Here is a 26,964-nt window from a genome sequence, read left to right on the forward strand (position 1 = left end):
GTAACCTAACTATTCCTAGCGTCTGTATATTGCCTACGAATTTCTAGAGAATTAGAGTGCCCGCATTGAGAATTGTATTTTCTTTCGACGACTAGAAGGTCAAGAGTGTTTGGAGATAACTGGGAAAAATTAAAATTAATGTTTAGAGAGGTCTTAGTAACGAGGGGTTAACCATTTACGGAACTCAAGTGTATTAAGGCTTGGCTGGCTAATTAAATATGCAGAACATTCCAAAATGCAATTTAGAATGATTTAATACAGCAACATTAAATTGTGATATAAGACTTGTCTTTAAAGATCCCATTACAAAGAAATCCAAGCAATGTACGTCCTACAACATTCTTTAGCTTGACCAAACATGTCACAAGCAAAGAAACGAACGGAAAGTTGGTGAAGTCAAACATGCTATATATAAAATTTAAATCTATGCAGAAAATACGACGCAAGTATTACACATAAATTTTCGTGAATTGAGATCTCAGCAAGACCAAGTATGGAACTAGATGTAACACATTACTTAGGTACTTTAACACTGATAAGTTACTCTGCTACCCTCCATTGGGACAAAAAAAAAAGAATATAACACTTCATCTGTGCACTCAAACGTTATAATATTAGCGTAGAAATCATTGGACCTTTTCTCTCAATAAGGAAGCCAGGAAGGTGTGTCAAGCTGCGGAATGGTTTGTAGGTTTAAATATGGTGTAAAGGGCACTTCAATTTTTCTTATTGATAACCTGGAAAAAGGGCTATGTGTTCTTGTAACATGACGTTATCATAAAGTAGAACATATCTTTCACAAACCCCAATTCCGTAAAAAATTACGAGTATTGTGAACAATACTCTTCGATATTTCGTAGCTGCCATCATTTGTACGTTTCACAAGTTCACTTGAAATGAAGTGCGATTTGAAAGGAAACGACGTCAAAGCTTCAACAAGGAAAATCCACATGCAGAATTATCATAGGGTTCCATAGGGTAAAAACAGAGCTCTTTATTCTATTTATGATGTAGCTGTTCGAGTTTTGTCACTTGCATAAGACCCGGCAAAGATGAGTTATAGGAAGTCGATTTCTGTGGCAAGACTGCAGGGATCGTTCAAAGTATATTTTCCGCCAAGTTTGATCTCTAACTTTCAATGCTTTCGAATGCAACGAAAGGCATTCACCTTTTCATTCAATTTTTGCTAACCGGCCCCCGGTTAGCTCAATTGGTTAGAGCGCCGGATTGTATTTTGCGGGAGGTCGAGGGTTCGTGCCCCGGCCGGTCCAATACTCATGGTCTTAAAATAACTGAGGAGAATTTGCTACCTCTCTATAATATTAAGAAATGGATAGATATTCTAGTCTTCTCGGATAAGGACGAATAAAATGTAGACCCCAGTCTCCTGCAGGGTTAGGGGTAGGCCTAGAAGACGATGATTTCACACGCGCGAGATCACTGTGTGGTGGATGTCCTTCCCTGGGGTGGGATGGGTGAGTGGTGTTGTAAGAATGGCCCCGAAAAGCCCTATGAGGGAGTGGTTAAATAACGTATGTATGTATGTATCTTATTCGTTGGTTTTCATTATTCCAAAAAATTCGAAATTTCACTTTGTCTTGTAACATTTCAACACTTTTTCGAATCCTAGCATTCGGATGTCCCGACAGGATTCGACATTTCTTTTCATTGAGCACTAAAACACATTTTTCGGGCTTTAGAGCCACACAAAATGTTGGGAGAACACGAGCTAAAGGCGGGTGATTAAAAAGCTTTGTGAGTGTTCTCCCAACATCCCGAGAGGTTTTGTGACGCCTTCTAATAAATTTTAGTTATAAAGCGCGCTGTAATTAGTTGAAAGAGCGTGCTCTATCAGAGTACAAAACACGGAGCTGAGCTAAGCTTTACCAAAAATCCAAGGAATCACATCATATCCTTGTTGGATTAATTTCAGGAAAAAAATGTTTCTTAACATTTGAGGTTCAGAATACATTCATGATTTCAAACATACAAGTTACTTATGATGCACGATCCTCGCAGTAGATAGCGCTATTTAAGCAATAGCGAAAATCAGACCTGAAAAAAATCAGGCCTGTACAGGACTCGAACCACTGACCTCTGCGATACTAGTGCAGCGCTCTTACCAATTGAGCTAACAAGCCAACTGAGAGCAGGCCTTTAAGTTGATTCGTAATGAACCCGTGAAAGTGATAAATGAGATAGAATAAATATATGATAGAATAAATATATGATTTTCATATATTTATTCTATCTCATACAAGTTACTGTGAAAAATAAATCAAAAGCCCATAAAGAAAGCCGACGCACGACACAATCGCTATTAAATGGTTTTCTCTCTCGCGGTGTGTTGTTCGAGAATCGCTTTCCAGGCCAAGATTCATCGAATTTGAAGCGAAACAAATTATGGCTTTTCATTTTGATAAGGAAAATTCATATTTTGAAGAAATGGCACTCTGTGCATCGAAAGAACCAAGTAAAGGTTTGTAAGCATGCCAAGCACCGTAATTGACGTCATTATAACGCGAGCGGAGAAGAAATTCCTCGACTAACAGAAAACGAAATAGAATGTCCGAGTTTTGAAGGTTTTTCATGCTTGGTTGGATTGCTAAAACTAGGCCATCAGAATCCTCGTTAGAATGGTTCAAGTTATTTGATCGGTTGAACAATATATACGTAAGCTGTCAAAAATGCCAAAAAGGGCGCTCATTGCTTTTATGACATAAACAGATCAAATCCAACCTCTACAACCTGATGAAACATGCGCTTGAAAACTGAATTGACCAATCAGACGATGCATACTATATATTCACTATGTCATAATCCAAGAAAGTTGGCGTTTTCTTCTTAAAGAGAGGCTTTGATTCTCTACAAGAGGTTGTTAACGGGAAAATCTCTTGGTCTCTTTAATTCAAAAACATTCTCAATGGATGGGGAGTATTGGAGTATTTTTGACGGTTCGCAGCTATTTAAACTCACTTTAACGGTTGACGGTAGATTTCCAAGAACTTAGACGTTCACAGTTGACGATTAATAGAAGGATATTTCTTCGACTGTTTTTAATCTTAACAAGAGAATTTAAACTTGTGTTCTCTTGATTTTAGTTATAGATTATACTCAGACCTTCTAAGTCTTTCTCTGATTAAGTGAAGTAGAGCGAGTGTATTTAAAAAAAACAACCTGACTCATCAGAGAATTACGAGATATTACGCTCATAGTTTTTCCCAAATAGTGAATAGCGAAGGGCGTTATGATCCGACTTTTCAATAATTAAAAAAAAAAGTGTTACAAGTCGTTTATAAAAGGGAAATCAGGTTTTAAAAATAAAATGGACCAACCCTTATGTAAAATGCAGCGACCTATTTCTTATTGTTCCCGTAGCTTCTAAGCCGTCTCTATCGATATTATTCAGCCGCTCGAAAGTAATTGTATTTGCACTCTATGCAAATACAACCAAAGGCTTATTTGAAATACGAGTACTTTGATCTCAAAGAATTAGATCAAGGAAGAGGTAAACATACGTAGCACATAATATTGTTTGTTTTCATCCTGAGCGCGCGCTCCAGAAAGCCATTTCGAAGTCAACTGTCAGAACTGCTATTATGTTAGCGAATAGGAAGCAAGGTCCACGTTAGAACCTTCGACACCTTTTATTTGAACCTTGTTTGTACATTGGTTTTCAAAATTTTTTAGCAAGCTTCACACTATTTAAAGACAATGGTGGTATTTCACAGAATTTACAAGCCGTTTATTATTAACATCTTTTTTTCAAGTTTCCACTGAATTTGCTCTAGAAGGAAAATAATTCACACCTTTTGTCTCTTAGGTGGCAAAACGGAAATAAATGAAGTGTGCAAGCGAAAGCGCTGAAAGTTTAACATCGCTATTAATACAAGGTAAGTACCTTGAAGTGTAAATACGTGTATTCATCAGTATCTTATTCCTTTATAAACTTAGAAGTGTTTCATGCAAAGTCCAAAAACTTTGATCTTTTTATTTCTAGAAATTCATTACAGGCAACTGCCATTAGCTAAGTCGTTAGGATAAGCATTCGACTGAAAGTTGAGGGAAATATTCACTGGAGAGTTGTTGAACGATACATTGGTGAACAGTCCACCTCGAACTCTTTCTGTTAGATCATCACTGCCGTTATTCATTGCTGTTGTGTTATTGCCAACTACTAATGGAAGTACAAGGCTGTTGACTTAAATTTCTCGCAAGCGGCTTCAGTGCGTGGACCATCGCTGGCGTTGGCAGCTGTGACAGCCGTAGTCGTACGACTGCAAACCCAGCCAACTTACTTGACATCCTTCGTTGATTTTCTAAAAGAGTATGGCTGTAGGTGGATATTAAACCCGCGTTGACCTGACCTGTTAGTTCGGAGATTGCTTTTTGTGGGCCGTGTTCACAGGATTTTGTCGCTTTCGCGTTTTCGCGAACGAAAGAGGTTTTTCATGCCTCTCCAAGAAATAACTGTTCAGTTCAAAACAAGGATGAACCTCAAGCTCACTTAACCAATCAGAATGCGAGATTGTATTCAACGATGCCATTATATTGCGAATAGTAAATAGCGAAGGTCGTTACGATCAGACTTTTTAATACTTTAGAAATATGAAAAGTAGTCCAATGAAAGGGAATCGAGTCGCAGGGCCCTTTTTACTTTTATCAATAACAAAATGGAACAAATCCTATGTCAAATGCAGCTACCTGTTTGTTATTGTTCTCGTAACTTCCAAGCTATCTCGATCGATATTATTCAGCCGCTCGAAAGTAAGTGCATTCTATGCAAATACAACCAAAGGCTTATTTGAAATGCGAGTACTTTGATCTCAAAGAATTAAATTAAGGGATAGGTAAACATACGTAGCACAACAAAATAGGTACTTACACCCTGTTGAGCATGAGGTGAAATGAAAGAAAGAAAACAACAAATAGTCAACTGTTGTTAATCATTTTAGCATACTTATCATTAACCTTTATTCCCAGAAAAAATGGCAGGAAACCTGTGTTGCTTGAAATCTCGTCTATTGGGAGACTACGTAGAAAGTTATTTTGCGAGTAGTGAATAGCGAAGGACGTTACGATCAGACTTTTTAATACTTTAGAAATATGAAAAGTCCTCCAAAAAAAGGGCATCGGGCTGCAGGGCCCTTTTTGCTTTTATCAATAACAAAATGGAACAAATCCTATGTCAAATGCAGCTACCTGTTTGTTATTGTTCTCGTAACTTCCAAGCTATCTCGATCGATATTATTCAGCCGCTCAAAAGTAAGTGCATTCTATGCAAATACAACCAAAGGCTTATTTGAAATGCGAGTACTTTGATCTCAAAGAATTAAATTAAGGAATAGGTAAACATACGTAGCACAATAAATAGATACTTACCGTCTGTTGAGCATGAGGTGAAATGAAAGAAAGAAAACAACAAATACTCAACTGTTGTTAATCATTTTAGCATACTTATCATTAACCTTTATTCCCAGAAAAAATGGCAGGAAACCTGTGTTGCTTGAAATCTCGTCTATTCGGAGACTACGTAGAAAGTTATTGTGCGAGTAGTGAATGGCGAAGGACGTTACGATCAGACTTTTTAATACTTTAGAAATATGAAAAGTCCTCCAAAAAAAGGGAATCGGGCTGCAGGGCCCTTTTTGCTTTTATCAATAACAAAATGGAACAAATCCTATGTCAAATGCAGCTACCTGTTTGTTATTGTTCTCGTAACTTCCAAGCTATCTCGATCGATATTATTCAGCCGCTTGAAAGTAAGTGCATTCTATGCAAATACAACCAAAGGCTTATTTGAAATGTGAGTACTTTGATCTCAAAGAATTAAATTAAGGAATAGGTAAACATACGTAGCACAATAAATAGATACTTACCGTCTGTTGAGCATGAGGTGAAATGAAAGAAAGAAAACAACAAATACTCAACTGTTGTTAATCATTTTAGCATACTTATCATTAACCTTTATTCCCAGAAAAAATGGCAGGAAACCTGTGTTCCTTGAAATCTCGTCTATTGGGAGACTACGTAGAAAGTTATTTTGCGAGTAGTGAATAGCGAAGGACGTTACGATCAGACTTTTTAATACTTTAAAAATATGAAAAGTCCTCCAAAAAAAGGGCATCGGGCTGCAGGGCCCTTTTTGCTTTTATCAATAACAAAATGGAACAAATCCTATGTCAAATGCAGCTACCTGTTTGTTATTGTTCTCGTAACTTCCAAGCTATCTCGATCGATATTATTCAGCCGCTCGAAAGTAAGTGCATTCTATGCAAATACAACCAAAGGCTTATTTGAAATGCGAGTACTTTGATCTCAAACAATTAAATTAAGGAATAGGTAAACATACGTAGCACAATAAATAGGTACTTACAGTCTGTTGAGCATGAGGTGAAATGAAAGAAAGAAAACAACAAATACTCAACTGTTGTTAATCATTTTAGCATACTTATCATTAACCTTTATTCCCAGAAAAAATGGCAGGAAACCTGTGTTCCTTGAAATCTCGTCTATTCGGAGACTACGTAGAAAGTTATTTTGCGAGTAGTGAATAGGGAAGGGCGTTAAGATCAGACTTTTTAATACTTTAGAAGTATGAAAAGTCCTCCAAAAAAAGGGAATCGGGTTGCAGGGCCCTTTTTGCTTTTATCAATAACAAAATGGAACAAATCCTATGTCAAATGCAGCTACCTGTTTGTTATTGTTCTCGTAACTTCCAAGCTATCTCGATCGATATTATTCAGCCGCTCGAAAGTAAGTGCATTCTATGCAAATACAACCAAAGGCTTATTTGAAATGCGAGTACTTTGATCTCAAACAATCAAATTAAGGAATAGGTAAACATACGTAGCACAATAAATAGGTACTTACTCACTGTTGAGCATGAGGTGAAATGAAAGAAAGAAAACAACAGATACTCAACTGTTGTTAATCATTTTGGCATACTTATCATTAACCTTTATTCCCAGAAAAAATGGCAGGAAACCTGTGTTTCTTGAAATCTCGTCTATTCGGAGACTACGTAGAAAGTTATTTTGCGAGTAGTGAATAGCGAAGGGCGTTAAGATCAGACTTTTTAATACTTTAGAAATATGAAAAGTCCTCCAAAAAAAGGGAATCGGGTTGCAGGGCCCTTTTTGCTTTTATCAATAACAAAATGGAACAAATCCTATGTCAAATGCAGCTACCTGTTTGTTATTGTTCTCGTAACTTCCAAGCTATCTCGATCGATATTATTCAGCCGCTCGAAAGTAAGTGCATTCTATGCAAATACAACCAAAGGCTTATTTGAAATGCGAGTACTTTGATCTCAAAGAATTAAATTAAGGAATAGGTAAACATACGTAGCACAATAAATAGGTACTTACACGCTGTTGAGCATGAGGTGAAATGAAAGAAAGAAAACAACAAATAGTCAACTGTTGTTAATCATTTTAGCATACTTATCATTAACCTTTATTCCCAGAAAAAATGGCAGGAAACCTGTGTTCCTTGAAATCTCGTCTATTCGGAGACTACGTAGAAAGTTATTTTGCGAGTAGTGAATAGCGAAGGGCGTTAAGATCAGACTTTTTAATACTTTAGAAGTATGAAAAGTCCTCCAAAAAAAGGGAATCGGGTTGCAGGGCCCTTTTTGCTTTTATCAATAACAAAATGGAACAAATCCTATGTCAAATGCAGCTACCTGTTTGTTATTGTTCTCGTAACTTCCAAGCTATCTCGATCGATATTATTCAGCCACTCGAGAGTAAGTGCATTCTATGCAAATACAACCAAAGGCTTATTTGAAATGCGAGTACTTTGATCTCAAAGAATTAAATTAAGGAATAGGTAAACATACGTAGCACAATAAATAGGTACTTACACGCTGTTGGAGCATGAGGTGAAATGAAAGAAAGAAAACAACAAATAGTCAACTGTTGTTAATCATTTTAGCATACTTATCATTAACCTGTATTCCCAGAAAAAATGGCAGGAAACCTCTGTTGCTTGAAATCTCGTCTATTCGGAGACTACGTAGAAAGTTATTTTGCGAGTAGTGAATAGCGAAAGGCGTTACGATCAGACTTTTTAATACTTTAGAAATATGAAAAGTTCTCCAAAAAAAGGGAATCGGGTTGCAGGGCCCTTTTTGCTTTTATCAATGACAAAATGGAACAAATCCTATGTCAAATGCAGCTACCTGTTTGTTATTGTTCTCGTAACTTCCAAGCTATCTCGATCGATATTATTCAGCCGCTCGAAAGTAAGTGCATTCTATGCAAATACAACCAAAGGCTTATTTGAAATGCGAGTACTTTGATCTCAAAGAATTAAATTGAGGAATAGGTAAACATACGTAGCACAATAAGTAGGTACTTACACGCTGTTGAGCATGAGGTGAAATGAAAGAAAGAAAACAACAAATAGTCAACTGTTGTTAATCATTTTAGCATACTTATCATTAACATTTATTCCCAGAAAAAATGGCAGGAAACCTGTGTTGCTTGAAATCTCGTCTATTCGGAGACTACGTAGAAAGTTATTTTGCGAGTAGTGAATAGCGAAGGGCGTTAAGATCAGACTTTTTAATACTTTAGAAGTATGAAAAGTCCTCCAAAAAAAGGGAATCGGGTTGCAGGGCCCTTTTTGCTTTCATCAATAACAAAATGGAGTAAATCCTATGTCAAATGCAGCTACCTGTTTGTTATTGTTCTCGTAACTTCCAAGCTATCTCGATCGATATTATACAGCCACTCGAGAGTAAGTGCATTCTATGCAAATACAACCAAAGGCTTATTTGAAATGCGAGTACTTTGATCTCAAACAATTAAATTAAGGAATAGGTAAACATACGTAGCACAATAAATAGGTACTTACTCCCTGTTGAGCATGAGGTGAAATGAAAGAAAGAAAACAACAAATAGTCAACTGTTGTTAATCATTTTAGCATACTTATCATTAACCTTTATTCCCAGAAAAAATGGCAGGAAACCTGTGTTGCTTGAAATCTCGTCTATTCGGAGACTACGTAGAAAGTTATTTTGCGAGTAGTGAATAGCGAAAGGCGTTACGATCAGACTTTTTAATACTTTAGAAACATGAAAAGTTCTCCAAAAAAAGGGAATCGGGTTGCAGGTCCCTTTTTGCTTTTATCAATAACAAAATGGAACAAATCCTATGTCAAATGCAGCTACCTGTTTGTTATTGTTCTCGTAACTTCCAAGCTATCTCGATCGATATTATTCAGCCGCTCGAAAGTAAGTGCATTCTATGCAAATACAACCAAAGGCTTATTTGAAATGCGAGTACTTTGATCTCAAACAATTAAATTAAGGAATAGGTAAACATACGTAGCACAACAAAATAGGTACTTACAACCTGTTGAGCATGAGGTGAAATGAAAGAAAGAAAACAACAAATACTCAACTGTTGTTAATCATTTTAGCATACTTATCATTAACCTTTATTCCCAGAAAAAATTGCAGGAAACCGGTGTTGCTTGAAATCTCGTCTATTCGGAGACTACGTAGAAAGTTATTTTGCGAGTAGTGAATAGCGAAGGACGTTACGATCAGACTTTTTAATACTTTAGAAGTATGAAAAGTCCTCCAAAAAAAGGGAATCGGGTTGCAGGGCCCTGTTTGCTTTTATCAATAACAAAATGGAACAAATCCTATGTCAAATGCAGCTACCTGTTTGTTATTGTTCTCGTAACTTCCAAGCTATCTCGATCGATATTATTCAGCCGCTCAAAAGTAAGTGCATTCTATGCAAATACAACCAAAGGCTTATTTGAAATGCGAGTACTTTGATCTCAAACAATTAAATTAAGGAATAGGTAAACATACGTAGCACAATAAATAGGTACTTACTCACTGTTGAGCATGAGGTGCAATGAAAGAAAGAAAACAACAAATACTCAATTGTTGTTAATCATTTTGGCATACTTATCATTAACCTTTATTCCCAGAAAAAATGGCAGGAAACCTGTGTTGCTTGAAATCTCGTCTATTCGGAGACTACGTAGAAAGTTATTTTGCGAGTAGTGAATAGCGAAGGGCGTTAAGATCAGACTTTTTAATACTTTAGAAATATGAAAAGCCCTCCAAAAAAAGGGAATGGGGTTGCAGGGCCCTTTTTGCTTTATCAATAACAAAATGGAACAAATCCTATGTCAAATGCAGCTACCTGTTTGTTATTGTTCTCGTAACTTCCAAGCTATCTCGATCGATATTATTCAGCCGCTCGAAAGTAAGTGCAATCTATGCAAATACAACCAAAGGCTTATTTGAAATACGAGTACTTTGATCTCAAAGAATTAAATTAAGGAATAGGTAAACATACGTAGCACAATAAATAGGTACTTACACCCTGTTGAGCATGAGGTGCAATGAAAGAAAGAAAACAACAAATAGTCAACTGTTGTTAATCGTTTTAGCATACTTATCATTAACCTTTATTCCCAGAAAAAATGGCAGGAAACCTGTGTGGCTTGAAATCTCGTCTATTCGGAGACTACGTAGAAAGTTATTTTGCGAGTAGTGAATAGCGAAGGGCGTTAAGATCAGACTTTTTAATACTTTAGAAATATGAAAAGTCCTCCAAAAAAAGGGAATCGGGTTGCAGGGCCCTTTTTGCTTTTATCAATAACAAAATGGAACAAATCCTATGTCAAATGCAGCTACCTGTTTGTTATTGTTCTCGTAACTTCCAAGCTATCTCGATCGATATTATTCAGCCGCTCGAAAGTAAGTGCATTCTATGCAAATACAACCAAAGGCTTATTTGAAATGCGAGTACTTTGATCTCAAAGAATTAAATTAAGGAATAGGTAAACATACGTAGCACAATAAATAGGTACTTACCGTCTGTTGAGCATGAGGTGAAATGAAAGAAAGAAAACAACAAATAGTCAACTGTTGTTAATCATTTTAGCATACTTATCATTAACCTTTATTCCCAGAAAAAATGGCAGGAAACCTGTGTTCCTTGAAATCTCGTCTATTCGGAGACTACGTAGAAAGTTATTTTGCGAGTAGTGAATAGCGAAGGGCGTTAAGATCAGACTTTTTAATACTTTAGAAGTATGAAAAGTCCTCCAAAAAAAGGGAATGGGGTTGCAGGGCCCTTTTTGCTTTATCAATAACAAAATGGAACAAATCCTATGTCAAATGCAGCTACCTGTTTGTTATTGTTCTCGTAACTTCCAAGCTATCTCGATCGATATTATTCAGCCGCTCGAAAGTAAGTGTATTCTATGCAAATACAGGCAAAGGCTTGATTTAAACATAGTTTAACTATGATTTAAATAAGCAATGAGTTCAAGGAATGGATAAACATGCATTGCAAAAATAGTAATCATTGTCCCTTACTCTTAGAAAAAGCCAGGAAAGCCGCGATCTTTCAAATCTCGTCTTATTGAATTACTATCAGGAGATTTCTTTTGCTCTCGAATGACTCTGTGAAACTCTTTTTATCCAGTATCCAAGTTTTGCACGACACTTGAGCTAAGAAGACAATGACGGAATGTGGCGAAAAAATAAAGGGAGAAAAAAGCCTATGGTTGGAGGTCGAGGGTAAATTTCTTAAACGACATGGAATATTGTGTACGGTTCATGTTTATGGTCAGTAGTGTTCTTAACACCGATTTATTTAATATTACTATTATTATTATTATTATTTTGCAATTGTAATACATAATTGATGTGTTTCCTTTGCTTGTTTAGTTTTACATTCAGTTAGCCTGTTCGGAATTAGACGATCGAAGGGCTTTTCTAATAGCTTTGTCCATTGAACACGATGCGAAAGAGGGAAATGTATTTTGAAACCTGAAGACTGTTTCGTGGAGAAATTCTATTATTGATCATTAAGTTAATTTATCTGCTAATAAGATACGTTATAGTGATGTCATAATACTAATGTAAGTCATTTGTCAGCTGTGGGCCTGGTTGACTCACTTGGTAAATATCAAATCGTTTCGTATACTTTATTATCTGAGCATTTCATAACAATGTGACTTCCTTTTAGGATTCGAACGCACTTCCTTGATTGTCTGACACTATAGTCGTCAATAAAGATGTTTGATAACAGTGAACCACAACTGACGAAACATGCGAATCCCAATCGGTAACTCCGAGGACCGTGACGGATAACACTGAGATGGCAGAAGAAGCCAAAAACATTTGACGAACAGCCAAAGCAATGTTTACCAGGAGGCGCAATGAGCTCCTGAAGCCTATGGATGCCGACCAAGGACGAAAAATGGTCGAAGGTAATTACGTGAAGCTTTCAGAAGCATGGGATATCGTTGAAAGTAAGCACGATCTATACACGATGTATTTAACGGATGAAGAACTGGAAGTCGCGGAGAGGTGGATTACCGAGCTGCGGGACCTGTTTGTAGAAGCGACAGCGCGTAAAATCCAGTATATACAGAAATCAGTTAGATCAGAAATTGTCATGAAACAGAAATGAAGGAGCGCGCGGAAAGTGAGAGGAAAGCAGAAAAGGCACTTACAATGCGCGCGAAAGCGCAAACAGTTTTTGGCACTATCTGAAATAATACAAAGCATTTTCTTAATAATAACATTGCCGCACATACTCTGTAAAGGTCTTTAAGACAGATAGAAGATGCGTATGCCGAGTGTAAAATTGCAAACGATGACGTTTTAGATTTAGCAGACCATGACACTTCAGAAAATGCTATAAAATTTGCATCACAGATACAACGCCGGCTCGATGATATGACTGAGAAGCTCACGTCGTTAATCGGTCCAAAAGATGATAAAATAGCAAAGAAAGAGACTTGCCCGTCCTCGAACCTTCAGTTAGAAAAAATAGAATTGCCGCGATTTGAAGGAGAAGTTCGCGCTTATGCACAATTCAAACGAGACTTTAAAAAACCGATCATGCCGCATCTCTAAAGCGACGATGTGTCCTAAGTACTACGTTCATGCTCAAGGCTGGTTTTCACTAGCGCATAAGCACAAGCCCAAAAATAAGCACAAGCACAAGCATGAGCAAGTGAGAACACAGAACATAAGCATAAGAGCATACGCAGGCGCAGTATCAACAAATTCTTCGATACCAGTCTTCCTCGACTACAATCAAGATGGTGGATGAAGATGAAATCTTTCTCTTTGCGTTGCTTGTAATTTACCTTTTTCGCTTACGAAGGCGACGTAATGCCAGAAGATCCATCAGACCTAGAAGGTTTTGGGTAAGGGAGATGTATCGTCGCAAGAAAGCTCAAGGGGAGTTCAATTACCTTGTTTTGGAACTTCGTGGTAGTGACAGAGAGCTATACTTTCGGTAAAGCGAATTTTAAAAGTCTGCTGAAAAACTAGTGTGAAAGGCTTACACTCCGAACATTATTGCCGCTAGCGTTTTGTTATTTTGAAGGCAAGTTTTCATATGTTATTTTATTAAAAAAAAGCCCTGAAAATAGCATGAAAATATAAACTTGATAAATATATTTTTTGCCTCAGTACTGTGTTACTTTGTATATGCCACAGTAAATTTTTCAATCCAACTTTAGTTCAACATGATGTTACAAGGGCACGCTCGAAACATTATTTTTCAAATATAAAGTTCAGTCATTGGTTCATTGAATGATTATTCGTCTCATTTTTGTTACATGAGAATGTCACGAGTGTTTTGATTGCCTCCTTTGCAAGGTTGGCCCACTTATAAGAAGCAAGTTATAAAATTTAGACAGCCTATCTCACCATCAGAACGTCTTGCACTGACCATACGTTATTTGGCTTCTGGTGACAGTCAACAATCCATGTCCTTTTCTTATTGAATATGGAATATCCATAACCAGCAATTTCAACCCCTTCTAGACTCTAGAGTGATATCTCTGAGAGAGGTGAATGTAATTTGTCTTTATAACACTTGTATAAATTGCTGTCTTATCATAATTATGATAGCCCAATACTTTACATACGAATTGTCCTGTTGATGTTTTTGTACATAATACACAAATTATGAGCAAGGCTGTCACTAAGGAAACAAGAGATCAATGATGTGTTTTGAGTTTGACAAAGGAGGGATTGGCTGATTGACATGGTCAGGAACCGGTTAAATGCTTTCAACATTCAACAACACAACCCTTTTGTTTATTACAACACCCATGTGAAAAGGGAATAGTTTCAAAACTGTTTCTTTGAAAAGAACATAACTCTCAATCTATAATTATTTTATAATCTATAACTAAAACTTGTACAATAATTATTTCAATACTTTTGTAATAATAAAATAATGTTGACATTACATCACAGCAGACTCAGACAATTATGCCTTGTTTCAAATACCAATACATAACTAAGTAGGGTGGATACTCTTGGCATTTATAACCCCTCGTGTCCACGTTGCTGGAGGAAGTAACCTGGGGGATATGTTCAAACAGCCTCTACATTACCCAGCCCAGACATGAAACTACTGCTAGCAGTTTCAGGGTACCTAGAAGCTACATAGCTAACAGTATTAACATCTTGAGAATTAATCTTTAATAAGCGTGAAAAAATCAAATTGTTTATTTCCATTTTGGTCGTCAGTCTTTCTTGTGTTGGCATCTTTATTTATTTGATAAAGCAGGTTACTAGGTAGGCAAGACTAAAGTGCTGATGTGGAACATACATACATGGTTTATTTGATAAAGCAGGTTATCTTTCTCCATTAGGCAGCTACCAGTTCTCCAAAAAGGCGTTCTTCATCTTTTTGTTCTCTCTGACTGTCTCTACTTACAAGGTGATTTCCAATAGATTTAAGAAAATCCATTTCAGTTCCTTCAATAGCTTCATTATTTACTCTAGGGCGTTTGGCATGCAGGTATTTTGGCTGACCAGTTACTTTAGACTTTAATGACTTAGACTTTAATGACTTTGGCTCAATACTATGGTCTGCGGTGATGCTTCTATCAGAGCTGCTGTCTACTGGAGTGCATATACATTCATCTTCAATATCAGCATCATCTAGTTGTAAGGTTTCATCTATCACTATAAGATTACTGGAAGATCGACAGGGTTGAACATATGGATCCAGCCAGGCCAAAAACATGCACATGTCGCTTGTTTCACTTTTGGCATCTATGGCAGATTGTGTAGCCGCTCCACTGACGTTAACACTCTGTACTTTCTTCTTGTTTCTTGAATATCTGTTCCTCAGGTTTTTGAAAGCAGAGTCTGCATCTTTACCTAAAAATAAGCATCGATTCTTAGTCTATATTGGCCTGTTTCAGTTTGAAAAACCTCAAACCTACTTTGCACACAACGATACTTGATAAAGATCAACCATGTGCTTCATGTTATCAAATAATACCCAGTCACAAGAGAAACAGCTTGCCATTTCGGCCGAATTCTTCAATTGTACGAACTGGTTTGTGTTACGTTAATATCAAAATAAAGTGGACGCGAGTACTATCAATACCATGGAAAAGCTTCATGAGGTAAATCTTGTTAATCTTAAACTTAGCCTAGAAATGATGAGAGAAAGCAATAATTACCTGAGGGAAACCAGTCTTCCGTGCGACGTCTTGCCATGCAAGCTCCTTTTTGTTGCGGTGTTTAAAATCCTTACTTGCTTTATCATACGAAACCGGGTATTGTCTCACCGCCTCGGAGAGAAGTTCATCTACCGACAGCTCTGCATTTGCCGAAGTGTCAAATCGATTGGAGTCCGCCATTTTGTTTGTGGATAGTTACTCGAGGAGGTATGGGTCAAAGTGAGCGATGATTCGTTGACACCTTACACTTATGTTTATATATGCTTATTTCACTCGCGTTCGCACTACGACATAAGTACGACATAAGCATAACATGTGCTTATGCTTAAGCTTTAGGTCGTGGGTGTTCTCACTTGCTTATGCGACTGCTTGTGCTTATGGTTGTGCTTATCCGCTAGAGAAAAAAATCGTAAAGGAAAGAAAGGAGATTTATCGAACATAAAGATTGGAGCCCAGGATGAGAAGATGAATACGATGAAATATATACTACCCTTAGTTGATACACAAGGTCAAACAATACACATTGAAGCTTATGGTATTGATCAGATTTCTTCAGACATCGAAAGCATGAGCACCGAGAATCTGGAAAAGTTGTTCAAAGGCGTGTCAAAGGACGATATCGCTCGACCAGCGGGACCCGTCGACGTTTTGATTGGGTATAAGTATACTGCGTATCACCCTCAAAGAAAACAGAACGCTAGACACCTTCTGTTACTCCAGAATCTATTTGGCCTTTGTATCGGAGGAACACACCCGTCGATAAAAGGCGAAATAAAAAAACATGACCTCAGTTACGCTTGAGTGCATCATGTAATAAAAGTAGAAGACTTGTACAAAATAGAGAATCTTGGCGTTGAAAGTGTTTCGCGTTGTGGAAGCTGCAAATGTGGGACATTGTGCTATCGGAAGTAAAAACTACAGCATCAAAGAAGAAAAGGAGTCCGAGTTGATTGAGGAAACATGAAGTTTGACGCTCAAGACCATAGATGGATCGCGGAGTACCCATGGATTAAAGATCCGTGCGATCTTCCTGATAATAGACGAGTGGGTAGCTCTAGCCATGCTGTATTCTACTGAGCGTAGACTGGAAAAGAATACACAACATGCAACTGTATACGATTACCAAGTTGGAGATATAGTACTATGGGGGGTCGCGCGTAAACTCAGCAAAGAGGAACTTAATACTTACAAAGATCCTATTCATTACATTTCCCATCACGAGCTGCTCAAACCAGACTCTAAATCTCCTCCCGTTACAATCGTGTTTAACAGTAGCGCAAACTACATGGATTACGTACTTAATGAGTACTGGGCAAAGGGGCCAGACTTGCTCAACAGTCTGCTTGGAATACTTGCGCTATTTCGCGGGAATGAAGTAGCTTTCATAGGTGATATAAAGAAGATGTACCATACCGTTAAAACAACAGTGCTAGATCGACACACGCACCATTTTTTATGGAGGAACATGGTCAACGACAGAGCACCCGACACCTATGTGATACAAAGAGTTTCATTCGGAGAGAAGCCCTCTGCAACCATCGCTACGATGGCCTTACGCAAGACAGCAGAGATGGGAAGTGAGCGATATCTGGATGCCGCAAAAATCGTGAAACATATATGGATGGCTCTCTATAAAGTACCACAGACCTTCCCACTGCTCAAAAATTAATGCAGGACATCGAGACCTTAATCATTAAGGGCGGGTTTGAACTCAAGGAATGGATATTTTCCCGTGACTCAAGTAATAGTAAAAAGTATCCACCAAATGAGTCAAACGTAGCCACCGAAAAGGTGCTAGGAGTCAATTGGGACCCAATCAAAGACCATTTGTGCTTTTCAGCAAAGCTTAACTTCTTTTCGAATCGGAAACGCGGAGTACAGAAAGACATTCCCAATAACGATTCGAAACTCACACCATCTCTTAGGAAGCTGATGATATTGTCACAAGTCAACAGTATGCACGATCCTCTAGTACTGGCAGGGCCCTTCACAGTGCGGGCCAAAATCTTGATCGACATTTGTGGGCAAATAACGAAAACCTCGACTGGGACGATTCGATACCAGAAAATAATAAACAAAAATGGTCAGCACTCTTTAATAAATAACCTGAAATAAATCGAGTCAAATTTTCCGGAGAGATGTTTAAAGCCTTCCGACGCAGTTGGCAATCCTTTTCTTATTATATTCTGTGATGCTTCAGAAGACGTTTACGGCTCCTGTGCTTGTGTACGATGGCAACGACAGGGCGGAGGGTTTGCGTGCAATTGGATTGTTTCTAAAAATCGTCTTGCCCCAACGAAAAAAATGTCTATCGACAAAATAGAGCTGTGTGGAGCAGTGTTAAGTGAGCGGCTTCAATCCTTGATCGATAAAGAATGCAGATACACTTTTGAGAAATGCTATTACGTAGTTGACTCTCAGATAGTGCACGCAATGATACAGAAAAGCTCCTAGGGTTTCAATACTTTCGCCGCTACACGAATCGGTGAAATTCAGGAAGGAACCAACATCGAGGATTGGTATTGGTGCGAAAGTAAATTTAACATTGCAGATTGGTTGACTAGAGGAAAGAAGCCAAGTGAAATTAGTCTTCACAGCGATTGGCAAGAAAGACCTCTTTTTCTCAAACAACCTGAGAGCGAGTAGCCTATTTCTCGTAATTATTCTGAAGTAAGAATACCTCCAACAATTATGAGAGTAGTCCACATAGGGAATGTAACTGTTATAGACGACTTGGCGTCTAGAATCAAGATCGAACGATTCTCAGATTATAACCGTCTATCGAGAGTGACAGCAATGATCTTAAAGCTTTATCGCAGAGAACGCAACACAGGAAATAACAAGTAAATATGTAGAGACAGCGGAGGTATTCTGGATGAAAGAGGCACAGCGAAATATGGAGAACGATATAAAACATGGTATGTACAGACGTTTGTGTCCTCGATTACGAGATGATGGCATATGTGTGATAAGTGGCCGTGCTTAAAAATAGCTAGAAATAGGCTACAACAAGAAAGATATTATACTCCTACCATGTTAGCATCGATTTTCTCGTCTTTACTATGAGTACATTCATGCTGAGGGGCATCACGGAGTTCTTACAACTGCAAGCAAGATCCGCGCAAGGTTCTGGATAACCAAATTACTTAAAATGATCCAATCTGTAAAGATCAACTGTGTGACGTGTAAGAAACTTGACAAGAAACTATCAGGACAAGTAATGGGAAACCTTCCTAAAGAAAGACTCAAACTGGCATCCCCATGGTATTCTACATCAATTGACTTATTTGGACCCTTTACGATCCGTGACGCAGTGAAGAAGCGTACTACGTCAAAAGCGTATGGGGTGATATTTAATTACATTGGAACCAGAGCTGTATATTTGGACCTTGCACCTGAGTACAGCACAGAAACTTTTCTTATGGTATTACGCAGATTTGTCTCACACAGAGGATATCAATCAAAGATTAATTCCGACAATGACGCGAAACTTGTCGCAGCAAGTCAGGAACTTGAGAATGTTACGAAATCTTTAGATTCGGAGAAGCTTAAAAGTTTTGGAGTTATGGAAGGTTTTGAATGGAACTTCTCACCAGCTGATGCACCATGGCAAAATAGAATATTAGAATCTCTCATCAGATCAGTCAAAAGATCACTCAAAGCTGGCATTGGAGAAAGCATCCTAACGTTTTCAGAACTTCAAATGGTACTCTTTGAGGTTGCCAATCTAATTAATGAAAGACGTATAGGTCATCATCCAAGGTCCTCAAAAGATGGTTCCTATTTGTTCCCAAACGACCTACTTTTAGGCCGTTCCGCAACCCGAGTACCAAGTGGGCCTTTTAAAGAGTAATAAAATCCAAAACTGCGTTTTGAATTCATTCAAAACATAGTTCACAGCTTCTGGAAAAGATGGACCACAAACTACTTCCCAGATCTGATCGTGGGTCAATAGTGGCATACAGCGCATCGCAACCTTAAAACTGGAGATCTTGTTTCAATGCAAGATTCTAACTTGATTAGAGGTCAATGGTGACTTGGGCTAGTTTCAAATACCTTCCCGAGTTCTGACGGCAAGGTGCGCAAAGTTGAAGTGCAGTACAAAAATGCTAAGTAAGGTGAACCTGTAACCAATTATCAAGAAAGAGGATACTTCACGATCGAACGCCCTGTACACCGTTTAGTGTTACTTCTACCAAAGGATGACATTTTGGACTTCTGAAATGATATAAACTCTGTACTGTTACTAATTTTATAACCTGGACTTAATAATTTACAAATGTCTTTTTGTGGAGGGGAGTGTTTCGTCGAGAAATTCTATTATTGATCATTAAGTTAATTCACCCGTTAATGAGATAAGTTATAATGATGTCATAACACTAATGTAAGTCATTTGTCAGCTCTCGACCTAGCCGACTTACTGGGTGAAAATCAAATCGTGTCATATACTTTATTATCTGAGCATTTCATAACAATGTGACTTCCTTTTAGGATTCGAACGCACTTCTCTCATTGTCTGACACCAAAGTCGTCAATAAAGATGTTTGATAACAGTGAACCAATAGCCCACAACTGACGATAACATTCTCAAAATTCGTCTTAGAGATTTAGAACTGTTTGTGGCAACCGGCAGGAGTGGAAGTATCTGAAAGACCTTAAAACCGTTTGAAAGTTGAAACTGAAGTGACTTTTTAAATGGTTGAGGACTAACGTTTGAGCTATTCGATGGCTGACAGTTAAACCCATTGAGCCCCTTTTAAGTGGACGCGCTATCTGAATTAGACACGAAACATATCTGGAGGCAGGTAAAGTAATTTTAAAATTAATTATCATATGACCTGTACGGCCCCGCGCACAGTCCTATAAGCCAAGGTGAAAGCTGACGTGTGAAGGGCCGATGGGTTGACGTGGACCGGTCCAGAGAAAATAATTTCAGTCATGCACTCATTGGGATCTTTTTAATTTTCTGATAACGCATTTGAAATTGTGCACTTCAAATAAAAGTATAGTAAATGAGAAAACGAGTAAAACTTCTCGATGAATTATGACCTGCAGTAATAACGAGAAATATTTTTACTGTAGAATGTTTTACCAAGTGTGCAGTGCGCGCCTTTCCTCTGTATACAAGTACATCCTATCTATTACGACAAAGGTTTCGAAATCTTCAACACCTAGTGGTCATGTGATAAAAGGCTTATTGACTGAGTTTGTTAGGAGCACACGGGACAATATTTGACCCTCTGCTGGAGGTCATGCTCTCTGCACGAGCATGACCTCGAGCAAATTATTTTTCCCGTCCGACCCTCCCACCCAGTCAAAAGGTACATTTTACATACTATGTCCCTTGTTATTAAAATCCATCTCGAAGTTATGCTGTTCACCACTATATCAATAAAACTCACGGCCGAAAACGTTTTGTGCTCGCAGTATCCGAAAGAAACAATCCGTATTTTAGCTACAACACTTCCCCCTCTACAAAAGTTCGCTTACACTTTCTAACTTTTTACAATGAATTAATAATAATAAAGTATTATCGTTTGTCTAACGATATGGTCACTTGTGATGTAGATCGCGACGTTTCGACTGCATCCGGCTAGTCTTCATCAGGAGATAAGGTCGACTGGCTTCGAGTCTTTTTATAAAGCAGGATGCTCCGCTGTGATTGTTTGGCACTCCCCAGCTGTGATTGGTGCGATTCCCAGACGACGAGATCATGGTGTCTTTCGATGTAGAGTCCCTTTTTACCAACGTCCCTGCAAACGCCGGTGCAGAAGCCGCATTGCGAAAACTGTAAAACGACCCCAGCCTCCCAGAACACACGGCGCTAACACCTGCTCAAATCGCAGACCTTCTGAGTTTCGTTTTAAGATCCACATGTTCTTCGACACCGCAGTTTTAAGAGATCCTGACGGCTGCCTCACCAGTATCGTATATAGGAAGCCCACACACTAATAATACTTAGCGTATGATTCACACCACCCACAATCAGTAAAACATGGTATTGTTAAGTATCTTCACGAGCGCATCAACGCCTCCTAACAAAACCCTCTGTCATCTCTAAGGAAAAGAAACATTTTTCATCCACTCTTACGTCTAATGATTACCCTATTTCTTTCTTGCAGAAAGTCACCAAGATCAGAAAATCTACCGCCGCTTCCGAGTCCGCAATCGATTTCAAATCCACCGTAGTGTTACTTTATGTTAAAGGTCTTTCGGAACAGCTTCGCCGCTGCCTACAACAACAAAGCGTACGCGCTGTCTTCAAGTCGGAAATCATAATATACGATCACATAGCTGGTAAGAGCAAAAGACACTGTTGATCCGGCCAAACAAGACGATGTAGATTACAGGATTCCCTGTGAATGCGGCAAAGTTTACATCGGTGAGACTGGAAGACCAATGTAAGACAGAATAATGGAACACGACCGAGACATCCGACTAGCTTGTACCCAAACCTCCGCCATTTCATAGCACGCCTACAACCGTCACCGGACACCAACCGCTTTCAAATGAGGTAAGGTTTATTGATCGAGATCCTCACTGGTAAACTAGCAGGGTGAAAGAGGCTATTCACATAAAATTTAATCCTTAGAACATATCGATGAAGACAGTGGAATAGAAATTCTTGAAGGGTGGATGGCCACGATCAAGAAACACAACAACAGGAGAACCGTACGACAACTGACTGCCGAGAGAGCGTCTCATCTGACCGCCGCCCAGTTAGACCAATGGATAGTGCTCTGGACTGTTGTGCGGGAGGTCGAGAGTTCGGGCTCCGGCCGGACCAACACTCAAGGTCTTAAAATAATTGAGAAGAATTTGCTACCCTTCTATAACATCAAGAAATGGTTAGATATTCTAGTCTTCTCGGATAGGAACGAATAAATGGAGGTACCGTCTCCTGCAGAGTTGGGGGTAGGAGACGTTAATTTCCCACACACGAGTTTACTGTGTGATGGACGTCCTCCCCTGGGGTGGGATGGTGGGATGTACAGGGCCCTATTTAAACCAGCTTCAAGGTGAACTGGGCTGGCCTGTCTAAATACCGTAAATACATATACCAACATCAAGGATTAAAACGCGCGGATCCCAGCTGTGGAATACCAACCAATCACAGCGGAGCATCCTGCTTTATAAGAAGACCCGAAACCAGTCTACCTTATCGCCTGATGAAGACTAGCCGGATGCAGTCGAAAGGGCGCGATCTACACCATAAGTGACCATATCGTGAGACAAACCATAATACTTTATTATTATTGTACTTTACCATGATGAATAAGCACAACCTTATTTACGAAATAATGAAATAAGTTATAAACTTTGGATTAAATAATTACAAATGAATAAAAATAAAATGATTAATAACATTGTCTTAATTAACTTAATATGTAAATGATGAAACCGATAATGCATTAGAGGGTTATAAGAAAAGTAATGGCTACTTACGGCCTTATTGTCACAGGGTCAGGTAAGTTGATAACAGAAAAAAGAGAGAAAAAAAAAAGGAAACAATAAAAACATAAATAAATAGGTTTTAATTGACTTAAAACTTGTCAAAATTGTTATCATTCAACATTTCATCATCGAGTGGGTTAACCCGTTAGACTAATACTTACATGCTGTAATAAGCAGTTACCAGGAGAAGAAAGTAATAAAAAGAAAAGAGTTAGTTGAATTAAAGAAAGAATATTGCACTAATGATAAATCTTATTTAATGAAGATGGATTTATCATATGGGCTAAGGATTTGAAAAATTCCTTTTATTGTCGGATTAATGGCCTAGATGCCTTGAGGATTAATAGATGAAGAACAATCCAAGGTAACACAGGATATTTGTAGGCAACACATTGATGCATGTCTTTCCACTTGTTTCTTAAGTGACAAAGTTGTTTGTCAGAAATTCGAAAATATTTCGACCTTGTAAAGCGAACTTTTTAACAGAAGCATTTTTGCTGAATACAGTCGAACCCTGTATTAAGAGGCACCATGGTAGAGGTCACCCTGTATTAGTTGATCAGTTATCAAAGTCCCGAAATTTTTACCCCTTAATCAATGTAAAATTATCACTTCCATTAGCGGTTGTGATCAGCCTTTACTGAGTCCCAACGGCCCGTTTGCATTGTCTTTCACCTGGATGGAACAGCCACTTAAAGCAGACCGCTCAAATAAAATTAAGAATGATCTCTCTGTAGAATTGAATCGATATTTAATTCCCGAAATCAATGCACGTACTATTACTGGTCGAATTCTTTTACATGGATTGGTCAATTATGGTACAAATGACTTTTTTATCGTTTCCTTATAGTAACCTATTCTGTGGAACCTGCATGGAGCGGTTACAAAGCTATTTCCCGCACGTTAACGTTTAAGACAGGTTTGACTGTGTATAGGACGCTTGCAGAAATTGCCAGATTTTCACTTCATTTGTTCTTGTTCGATTAATTATGCTAAATGATGATAAGTTTCCTAAATATATGAGCGGAGGAAGAAACAAATCAGAAAAAACAATACTCTGGTGTTTTGGCAGAGGTTTGACTGTGTATAGGACGCTTGCAGAAATTGCCAGATTTTCACTTCATTTGTCCTTGTTCGATTAATTATGCTAAATGATGATAAGTTTCCTAAATATATGAGCGGAGGAAGAAACAAATCAGAAAAAACAATACTCTGCTGTTTTGGCAGAGGTTTGACTGTGTATAGGACGCTTGCAGAAATCGCCAGATTTTCACTTCATTTGTTCTTGTTCGATTAATTATGCTAAATGATGATAAGTTTGCTAAATATATGAGCGGAGGAAGAAACAAATTAGAAAAAAAAGTATTCTGCTGTTTTGGCTTTGTAAATTATTTCGGAATTAGTTGCACATCTGACCGGAATGGAAAGTTTTTGTTTGTACTTTATCTTTGGAATGTCTGTCGCTCAATAGTGTTTCTTTTTTTCCGGGGTATTTAGCAACGGAAATCGTGGCAAGATAACTCTTATTTCTTACTTTTAATTCCAACATGATCAGAATTGAACTTATGGAAAATAGTAAGAATCTCTTGTTTCCAATTATTGATGAAATCATTGTTAAAGTGAGCTAATGCAATAAGTGTATCAAGGTCGACAGCGCCCTCTGATTACTGTATCATTATGACGCAAATAGATAAAATGAGGTAAATGCTACTTCTTTATAGAGACTCCTCTAAGTTAACATGCCATAATGTTTTGCAGCTCATTTCATTGTAATAAATATTCTTCATGGTTCGAACCTCTTAAATCAGGGAGATATCTTTCTTCTATCAGGTTTGTCACTGTTTACCCTATTTTATTATCCAACTACACTCCGTAGAGTACAAATAACGCCTACGACGGGTACAAATATCACGCGGTATTTGTACTCCAGAGAACCGGTTACACAGGTTTTCTCGCATCGCACAAGCGATGAATTGGAGTTACAAAAACTGGCGGAGAATTGAAGTCATTTTTCTGACGAGGAAGAGTCGGAATGACTGGCGAATATTGATCCAAGTCTATCGGATATATCGAACGAAGAAAAGCAGTTAGACGACGATGAAATTTCATCATTTTGAAGAACAAAACAGTAACAGCAACACGACAACGTGCGAATTCCATACTACTTCTGTCACGCATTCCCGTAAAGAAATGTCCGCAAAATTCGCCCGCACTCAAATTACAATTTGGCGCTTGAGATAATAAGTAACTTATTAAACGTTTTGTTATGTAGTATCGATGAGGATTTCTTACTCGTTATTTGTATTTTGACTCGCCCAACGGGCTCGTCAAGATACGGAACAGCTCTTAAAAATACTCAGCGATACTACACAGTAAAACGTCTCATATGATATATTAATTTCGAATGAAACAGAGCAGACATTAACCTCGCTAAAGTAATTTCGAGACAATCTGCTGTATCTTATACATGGGTTGCATTTTATCACCCTCGTTGCTCAAGAACTGAATTGCAAGAAGTATCCAATTCAGTTTGGATTGGCGAACTAGCTTAGATAACTTAGCCCCAGTCTCTCTCCAATGGCTATATTGAGTTGAGGAGGATAGGAATACTAGTCCTTCCACGTGGAAATTACTGCCGTAGTAAATTTTGGGGGAATTTCTTCGACATTTTGCAGACAGCAGAAAAATAAGTACTGCGAGTCAGAAGAAAATGAGGAGAACATTGAGAACACACATGACAATTTCCTTGTCATATTCCTAATCATCAAGAACAAACAAAAACCTCACAAACATGACGCACTCATAAAAAAACAAGTCAACACCGTGTAGGAAGACCTGTTTTGTCTTGTCATGACTGATGGTCAAAGAAATACTTTTAAGTTCCCATTGGGATTTAGCCACATGCATAGGGCCGGCTAGGTACAACAGGTTTAACCCAAACCGCGGTTTTACGCAAGGAGTGGGCCGCGAAGACTCTCTGTGAGAGGGTTAATTTTATTAGTTAAAGAAATGTCCTTCCACCATTAGCTTGTGGCCCCCTTGACACTGTTTAAAAAAATAGATATTCATATAAACTGATTCAGAAAAACTGAAGATGGCTTAGAACGAGTTTTATTAAACAAAGGCAAAACTTTGTTTAAATGCCGGACTAGCCAATGGACCTACGACATTACTTATTCAATAAGTGTACAGTACGTGTGTCACTTATGAAAATTCTTCACCTATTTTTTTTTTTTATTTTCACCTTTGTATTGAGCATAAGATCTTCCCTCACTTCACCTCTATTTAAGCAAATATCACGACCCTGTTTACTTTGTTTTCGATACGGTAAATGAAAGATACATAAAGATACGTATTATCTTCGTTGCAATATTTAGTTTTAAGCTTTCACTTACCGCCTGATGCAATTACATGTATTTGATCCATCGTGGGCGATATGGAGAGCAGAGAAAACGATAGAAAATCAAGTATTATAACACAATGTTCAGTTCAACTATAATTTATAATTATGGCATGTTAACTTTTTTTTTTTTTTTTTTCACAAACTGTTTTCGAGATAAGTCTTTTATTTTTCTCTTACAACGAATGGTATTAAAAAGTCAAACTCTCGCCCTAATCTTCTCATGCACGCTTGCGGTATTTAGGGATGATTATGGAAAGTGGAGCAGCAACAAATATAAACAGGTAAATTATTAACTTTAGTAGTCTAATCAAAAATCACTCACAGGCTAATTTATTTCACCAGTGCGGCACATGAGTAGAGAAATACAGAACAACAATAAAGTTAGGGAGACTGGATAAAAAAAATTACTGAACCAATAAATGAATATGTGACGATCAGTTTGAAACTTAAAAATCTCTCCGAGCATTTGAACCTTTGAAGATTGGTTTGTTTAAATTTCCGGCCCCAGGACCAAAATTGTGTTCAAATGCCCCATCCAAGTGCTGGATTTGATTGTCAATATTATTCCTACATGCTTACCAAGCGTTAGAGCCTAGATTAAAATTTTTCACCTTTA

The 26,964-nt window shown here is 38.0% G+C and overlaps 2 protein-coding genes, 1 long non-coding RNA gene and 1 pseudogene across 3 annotated transcripts; 3 read left to right on the plus strand and 1 right to left on the minus strand.

Moving 5' to 3' along the window:
- Positions 1 to 3,513: 3,513 nt before the first annotated feature.
- Positions 3,514 to 4,699, plus strand: LOC148730710 (uncharacterized). Its single transcript, XR_016001143.1, has 2 exons — positions 3,514 to 3,893; positions 4,001 to 4,699. It is a non-coding gene; the product is annotated as an uncharacterized LOC148730710 (long non-coding RNA).
- A 9,663-nt stretch (positions 4,700 to 14,362) lies between these two features.
- Positions 14,363 to 17,967, minus strand: LOC148730711 (uncharacterized). Its single transcript, XM_088761844.1, has 2 exons — positions 15,476 to 17,967; positions 14,363 to 15,207 (listed from the first exon to the last, which is right to left on the minus strand). Exons 1-2 carry the CDS (start codon positions 15,668 to 15,670, stop codon positions 14,665 to 14,667), a joined length of 738 nt encoding a protein of 245 aa, XP_088617970.1. The 5' UTR covers positions 15,671 to 17,967; the 3' UTR covers positions 14,363 to 14,664.
- A 674-nt stretch (positions 17,968 to 18,641) lies between these two features.
- LOC148730712 (uncharacterized) lies at positions 18,642 to 19,343 on the plus strand. The gene has a single exon (XM_088761845.1). It carries the CDS (start codon positions 18,642 to 18,644, stop codon positions 19,341 to 19,343), a length of 702 nt encoding a protein of 233 aa, XP_088617971.1.
- A 2,021-nt stretch (positions 19,344 to 21,364) lies between these two features.
- Positions 21,365 to 22,375, plus strand: LOC148730713 (uncharacterized; annotated as a pseudogene).
- Positions 22,376 to 26,964: the final 4,589 nt, after the last annotated feature.

The sequence above is a fragment of the Stylophora pistillata genome, chromosome 5, assembly GCF_964205215.1.
Source record: "Stylophora pistillata chromosome 5, jaStyPist1.2, whole genome shotgun sequence".
NCBI classification, from domain to species: Eukaryota; Metazoa; Cnidaria; class Anthozoa; order Scleractinia; family Pocilloporidae; genus Stylophora; species Stylophora pistillata.